Raw genomic sequence first — 7722 nt, 5'->3', positions numbered from 1 at the left:
ATCCGTACACTAGCCAAAGAGACAGATGGCATTGCAGTTACAGTGCTGACGGACAGGCAGCTGTGGGCACAAGTTCATAATAAACTACATTACAAGCCCTGGGCCAGAGGGAGCAGGAAGGAGTTACAATTTTCTGTACTTGCTGTTCTTAGTTAAATGTCTGGAAGATGCTAACTGTCCAAGAAATGATTGTGTTTTATCTAACACTTTTACAAAGGACTTTGAGGGCCATTCAGAAAGACTGAACCAGTAAAGTGGATTCTTTTCTATTGACATTGTTTTGTTAAATTACTGGATTTCTTAAGGATGTAAGTACATGGGTTAGTTTTGGTTTTAAATAAACTTTGGACAGTCTATAGATCAAAACCTGCTCTCAGTTCAGGGATTAGATAACTGTTGAGATGTCAAGATGTACAACTGCAAGGAATTGTTCTTGTGAAGTGGTCTTATATTAAATGCTAGCAGAATGCAATGCAGAGTGGATATCCTCGTACTTAAAGTGGGGTCTTGGCACAAGATGTGGGGTTCAGGTTTGCACCCTACAGCGGGCACTGTGAATGCTTGTGTGAAGGTTGCACACCCTGAAAACTGAGTGGGTTGTGTCTGTCCAGGGGGATGTCTGAGCAGTAGAGGCCAAGGTGAAGAGTCAGTTAAAAGGAGTCATTTCTTTCACCCTTTATTTTCTGCAGGTTCACTAGAACAGGCGTAGCACAGTGAGACCATACTTGAGCCACCCACCAGACTGCATCTTAGAGTCAGATTTCTGTTAGTGCCGTCAGACTCCACATCACAAAACCAGAAAAAGTGGACTCCACAGAATCATTGAGCCTTGAAATTTTATTATCTTGTTTGCATCAACCAGTTATTCCTTTCAGCACCAATAAAAGACAAAAAACCCTCCCTATTGTTCAAAATACCGTGTTTTTATCAGGTCTGAGATTGTGGTTTTCTTGCAGGCAAAGAAACCAATGAAAATATTTAAATTTTTATTTTTTTAATACATTTATAACAAAATGTCAGAAGGTGTGTGCTTACCATATAAAAACATTAGGTTCCAGAAGGATACAATACCGAAAAATCATTGAAATAAAAAAGGTTATTCTTATTATAGGATTTCTAAACCTCAGCAATAATACAAGTCTTTAAAAGCATCAAGATTATATTGAAAACAAGATGGCATGGAAAAATGAGACCTTCAGTAACAATTTGACCCCCATTGTAATGGATGATAATACTGGGTTTTTTCAAAGTGCCTGAATTTTATTTCTGTTCTCATCCTGTAGTGTTAGGAGGAGGTAAAAATGCTTCATTTCTGAGCTGATGATATGTGCTGACGCTGATGTGCTGCTGTGTGATCCCAGGGAGCTCAGAGACCAAACTGGGGACAGTCAGATCTGCTTAATGTGGACCACCAAACAAAGACAATTAAAAAAAATTTCTTTATTGGAATTGTAAGTTCCTTAAATCTTACTGTCTTACCCAACAAGTAGGACTGAGGGTCTAGCCAGACTAGCCGAGAGTGCTTCTGGGATAAAACCTTATCGTAATACTAGCACAAGATAGGTAAACTCGTTACACCAGGCAGCTTTCGCAAGGGTTTCTCTACAGCAGGCCACACCTCAGTGGGCTGCAGGCTTCTCTTGGAGCCAGTCTGTGATACAGTTTATGCTTCTAGTAAGCATCCAGTTTGTAATGGAGTAAAACTAGCTGGCTGCCACTTGAATTAAACACTTTACGCAGCATGAAGCTGTACACTAGGTGTTACTACCCTGGTCCTCAGTGGCTGAGCTATGGTGCAAAGTGGGTGGATCACATATCCCTCAAACAGCGCACAGATTAATGGGATCTCTGTGGGCCTGAGAGGCTAAATGCTGTTTTCTGTAGGTTGTGTTTTTGAAGTGATCTAAATGTAGTAACTTTGTAGGGACCTGACATCCTTGAAACTTCTGGAAGTTCTTAGTTTTTGGCTGTCCTCATTTGTGTCTTTTCACTTGTTCTAGAAGTGCTGTTGTAAAATGCAAACTGAATGTGAGAAACAGAAGATGCTATCTAGCTTTTATAAAAACAGATGACACTTCATCTACAACATCCCTGTTAAGTGAGAGTTACTAAACCAAGAACAGCGTTATCACCCACTTCTTGAAGATACCTGAAATTCCTGTACAAAGTGGGGTAAGCATAGTAGAGTAAGCCTAACTCAAATTTTTACTAATAAATTGGGACACTATCCTTAAGCAAAGTGGGTTTGACATCTGAAAAAGCAATCCAGGGTTTGATTTTTTTAATTTTTTTTTTAAATGCAAATACTCTATTACATAGTATCTGTCTAAGGCTTGTAATGATTGATATCCTGTTGGTACAGGTGTTGTCCGAATGAGTCTCTGTGAGATAGTATATGGAACTGTAGTAGTGGTGTAGTCAAAACTAATTTTTCTCCAGGATGTTACCCTTCTGGAAAGGAAAGCTTGTTCGTTACAGTTTACCGGTACATACGCGCTCTGACTCCTGCAAGCGTACCAAGGCATCAGAAGGCACAGGATCAATGCAAAAAAGCAAGGAGCATCTGTACAGTGGTGCCACAATGCTGTACCTCCCAGCATCACTCTCTTGCAAAGTTAGATCCTTAAGACAGTAAATTAGTAAGAACTACCTAGACTGGTTAAATGTATGTGTATTGTTTAAAGAGAACATTTTACAACTACCCATTTCTCGATCACAGAGAAACTAAGAACATCAAAATCTAAAACAGTTTACTTCAAATTTGAAAAATATTTCTCAACGTATCTCAAAAAGTTGACAAAAGTGCCTGGTTTTTAGTCAGCACAAAGCCACAGAACTAATTTAAAAGTAATTTAGACCATGTTAGTTTTACTGTAAATGTAACATTGTTTGGCAGTAGTTTTATGATTATATCCCACACAGTGTCAGATTCAGCTCCTGCAACTGATACTTAGTGAAGTTGATATCAAATTGTAATTTACATTGTTAGGAAAGCTATTAAAAATACTGTACCTTATATTTAATCTTACTACTGAGAAATAGCTGCTGGACAGCACACAAATTGCTACTGATACTGTCTGGTTTTTTTTTTAAAAAGGTTAATAAAATACAAGCAAGGTAGAAAATAGGATTAAAAGCATTGTTTCAGGTACAAGTCTTTCTGAATTGGGTGGAGAGATAAGAAACCAGAAAAACAAATTGCACATATGTGCACCCTCTGTATAAAGAGAAACATACAAAGTGGGAAAGTGGTGGTGCACTGGGATAGTACACTAAAGTCTCTGATGCTGTAAACTTGAATTCCTAATTTTATCAAAAAGGGGAATTGAGTCTGGTTCTATTTTTGAGTCCCCATGGGTTATACTTGCAGACTACCCCTTGGTTTGGCACAGTACACTTATAAGAGGCAGTCTCTGCTGAAGGGATGCCAGGACTGGAAAATGAGGCATAAAACGTGTCAAGACCAGGTACAGTGGGAGAGTGTGAGCAGTGGCCCACTACCTACTTGGAATTAGCCAATACTGTTAGTCCAGTACTTCTTTTTATGAGTTTCTCTACTTGCAAAATCAGGCTGATCTAAGCAAAAGTTCTTTTGTTTACTGTAGCTGATTAGGCCAGTACCAGAGGCTGTGCAGACTGGGATTTCTAATTTAAATATATTCTGATTTAGCTCAAGCTGATTCCTAGCAGGTGTAACCTAAACCAAAACAAGAGCATCTTCAGGAGTTTGTGGCCAGCGTAACTAACAGTTTACTTAATGGAGTAAGTATAACTATGAGATTAACTGTTTTCTTGTTAACACAGGGAATTTGTAATGTATGAGGAAATAACACTAAAATTGAACAGGCAGTAGGCAGAAGAAACTAAGTCTCGGTTAAAACGCAAGGGGTCTCGTCGTTCTCCCAGCAACACAAACCCTTCTGAATTTAAATCCCTAAAAAAACCACCAATTCTTGTTATGGACCTGATTCTCAGTTTTTCATTATTTTTGTTAAAGTTACAGAGGCTGGGTAGGTCAGGTCACGGGGATAAGATGGCAGAGGGGACCCTCCCATTTAAAGAGCTGCAGTGGAAAGAACATATGAATAAGATGGCAGGACTCCTATTAAAGTCTGTGTAACAAATGGAGAATTGTCTCACAGACATAAACAAACCCTCTGCTCATAGGAAGTAGTTACCCAAGGCTGAGAGTCACAGGTCTATTCTCTAGTAGCCAGCCATGATACACTTTCCCTTTAAGTGTACCGATTCCTTTGGAAAATTGCTAGGTTATCCTGCCTTATCAATCATACACTGTTCTACACTTTTTCTCCCAAAATGTCACTTAAGTTTATTTTAACTCTATATCTAGCATGCATTTTACAAGCTATTTCCCACTTACTCTTTCTAGCTAAGGCAGAATGTTGGCTCTGGTGTTACCATTGGTACTACAGGAATCTATTCACTCTACTGTAACATATATATCATCCCATACCATAATTCAGAACTGCCCCACGTACAGGGGAAAGAAAGAAAAGACATTACAGGGGAACTATATTTCTTAAGGGAATAAGTTGCGCTTTAGAAAGCTAAAGGCCCAATTCTGGAGTCGTTATTCAGACAAAACACTTCATAATTTCAGTGGCAACGCAGTTGGAATAAGGGTAGAACTGTGTTCTTGAAGTCTTATTTCCAAATCTTTTAAGTGTCCTCAAATCGGACAGGAGGATATTGGTCTGCAGATTGAATAGTTATTGTTTGTTTATTTTTAAGGTCTATCTGTAATGACAGAAGGTTTGCCAGTCCCAGAATGCCTTGCTTTGGCTGGTATCTGATTTTTGAACTCACTTCCATTCTGATATTCCCCATGGTATCTTACTGACTATTTTACGTCAGAGTGGCATGCAGTGCGGGCGCATGCTACTGATGCAAGCACGCTACTACAACTTTAACAGGCTAAAAAAAAAGAAAAAAAGCTTTAGCTTCTTAGTTATACAAAGAAATGATGCAAAAAACCATTGAGCAGCACTAACTCACAGACTAATTACAAACTAAATTGTGCTATATATTAGTATAAAAACATGTTTTAGTAAGAATGGCACTGGTTCAGAAGGAATTAGGACTTCCATCTTGGTTCCGTTCGGTCCACAGTGAAAGCATTGTAGTACAGGCCTGCCCTGTTGCCTGAGCAACTTGTGACAGTGGCTTTTGGCCACAACCCCTTCCATTTCTTCCCTTTTTATAATTCTCCATTGTTGGTACATTCTGGGAGTAGCCCGGGTCAGGTCTGGTCAACTTTCCTAACGTGGCACCAGAATAGTTCGTTCTTATCCTCTGATATTTTCTTAATATCATTAACGTTTCCCTCTTCTAATCTCTCAAAGCTGGTCAGTTTTAAGGGTCATCTTCTCCTGTAGACACCATGAGACGCATTGCTACTGGTAGGTGGTCTGTCAAGCCTGCTAACTGGGTAATAAAGCTGAATTCTTCCACTTCCTGCAGAAGGAAAACAAAAGTAAGAAAGAAGGAATCTGAAAACTGATCTGTTGTACCACACACCAGGACTCAGCTTTTATGCCTCTTTTTAGTTTACTTTGAACTACCTTACTGTGTTAGTAGATGCATGGGACCAGTCTAGCTTAGCTGGGCTAATGGTAAACTATCTGCCATACCACGCCAGGGCATGTCAATGTGGCACAGCTGATGAGGTGAACCATTTATACAATACACGGTTGAATTAGGCTGGATGAAATCTGTTGTACTTCTCTTTCTACTTACAGTAACATCTGTGTTGCTCCAGACAGACTTATCTGTAGTGCTGCAATAGGTAATCCATGTGTGAAGGAGGCATTCGCCTGGGAGGAGGTGGTGGTTGTACTGTGTGAGATATGGCATGCAGCAAAAAAGGAAGCGTGTCCTCATTAGACTGAGGTGTTAAACTTTTTGTGGGAATTTAAGGTGATCAGGAACGCTGCTCCTCATGTCTCTGAATTCTAGCCTTTGTTCTGGCAACGTTTCGTAAGAACAAATTAAAGTTCTGCAGGAAATACTGTGTGCTTCCCAGCTTCTGAAAGCTGGATGGAGCAGCCTTAACACTCACTGGATACAATGTAGTTGTCCCCTCCTAGGGCCAGGTACTTACTTTACTAGTACTTTAGGAATTGCTTGCAGGAAGCATAGATATTTTAGTTTTCTTTATGCTGCCAGCATGAGCCTTAATCAAAGACCTAATCTGGGTCAAAACTATCAAAATACTGGTTTTGTTGCTGTTTGTGCAAAATGCACAAAATGGCTTTACTATACAGATGTATAAATGCTATGGGCATTTGTGCATCTGAAACAGGAAGCCTTAAAAGAATTTATCTGCTAAGCTGCTGCATCTACAGATCGAGGTATGTGCTAAGCTATGTGGAACTGCTCTATTGCCTGCTCTTCTGCAGCAACTGCAATGGGGTGTGGTAAGTAAGTGTGAGCTAGTTTCTCATTTTCATCATGGAATTCTGTATAAGGTGAGGTCCTACACCAGGAAACAGTGCACTACAAGTTTTAATTCTGGTTAGCCCGTGTCAACTTTTGCCTGCATATCACAGACTTGTAACTTAGGTAGGTTTTCATAGGCATAATAAAAGCATATCCAGACATTTGAAATGGATTAAAAATTCAGACTGCTGGCATGGAAAGCATCAGTCAAAACACTCTGGCAAAAGTTTAAGGAATGGAAACAAGGTTTGTTGTTTATTTTTGAAGAGCAGTGTATCTACCAGTCTTGCTATCCGAATCCCTGATTTATTTATGTAATAGGTTTACAAACTGGGTACTTGTGTGCAAAAATAGAATGTAACAAAGCAGCAGGTTCTCCTTGGAGTATGAATTTGAACCCAAGCAGAATGGGCTGCAGTGCCATCCAGACAAGTTTGTTTTGTGAGTTTTGGCGCTATGAAACTCACCACTTTCCATTCCAGGTAGAGACCTTCTTCTGTATAGAGCATATAGTCAATCCTCCTCCCGTTTCCTTTCAGTGATGCCTTCCTCCCCTTTTGACTGGAACTGTGGTTCTTGCTGGTGGGATAGACTAAGTATCCTTTCCTTCCTTCTTCACTTTCCAGCACCCTATTTCATTAAAAAACAAAACAAGTGCTTTAAATGTTTGCTCATTCTGTCCCTTTGTGCATTATGCTAGATGCTCTCCAGATCCCCAATAAGGGTAATGCCTGTCCAAAAGGACTGTTAAACTTGTAAAGCACGTATTCTTCCAAATGTGTTTTCCCATATGAGGCTGTACTAACTGCTGACAGTGCTCTTAAAGCCTCATGGCAGGTTTGGCATCACAGGTGCAGTACAGTGGGCCTGTGGACCTACCCTTGTAGCCAGGAGAAGAGACATCTGAGAGGAGGACCTTGCGGGCTTGCTGTCTGTAGTATGTTGCAGCCCACAGCCCCTCAGTGTTGCTGAATCTAGCTGAGGAGGAAACTGTTTCATGGATTACTTTAGAACAAACCTGAGTACTTTGATACAAACATCTCCATTCTGATAAGAGCAACTCCTTTTAAAATTAAGACAACCAGCTTTACAGACAGGGTATGGGTGAGGTTTTCAGGAGCACACATTTGGGCATGTAGTAGTTGGTTTTGAGCAAGCCTCTGCATCAGATTACTGTGTCTCGGGCCCCAAGCTCTTACTTCACTAGTAATGAGAGCCTAATTTATTTGATTCCTGTATGTGAGACTCTTCAAACTCCTCTAC

At 40.1% G+C, this 7722-nt stretch overlaps 1 protein-coding gene across 2 annotated transcripts in view; it reads right to left on the bottom strand.

Moving 5' to 3' along the window:
• Positions 1-672: 672 nt before the first annotated feature.
• SMPD3 (sphingomyelin phosphodiesterase 3) overlaps positions 673-7722 on the bottom strand; it is a 121862-nt gene continuing 114812 nt past the window's right edge. Inside the window, exons 7-8 of one of the 2 annotated variants that reach the window (XM_075765847.1) lie at positions 6927-7089; positions 673-5475 (exon numbers count right to left, since the gene is read on the bottom strand). In XM_075765847.1, the coding sequence (XP_075621962.1) occupies positions 5374-5475; positions 6927-7089 (265 nt within the window). In that variant the 3' untranslated portion in view covers positions 673-5373. The remainder of the gene's footprint in view (positions 5476-6926; positions 7090-7722) is intronic. The other variant, XM_075765848.1, reaches the window with a different exon arrangement.

The sequence above is a fragment of the Balearica regulorum genome, chromosome 13 (assembly GCF_011004875.1).
Source record: "Balearica regulorum gibbericeps isolate bBalReg1 chromosome 13, bBalReg1.pri, whole genome shotgun sequence".
NCBI classification, from domain to species: Eukaryota; Metazoa; Chordata; class Aves; order Gruiformes; family Gruidae; genus Balearica; species Balearica regulorum.
This window is presented reverse-complemented; position numbering and strand designations above follow the sequence as displayed.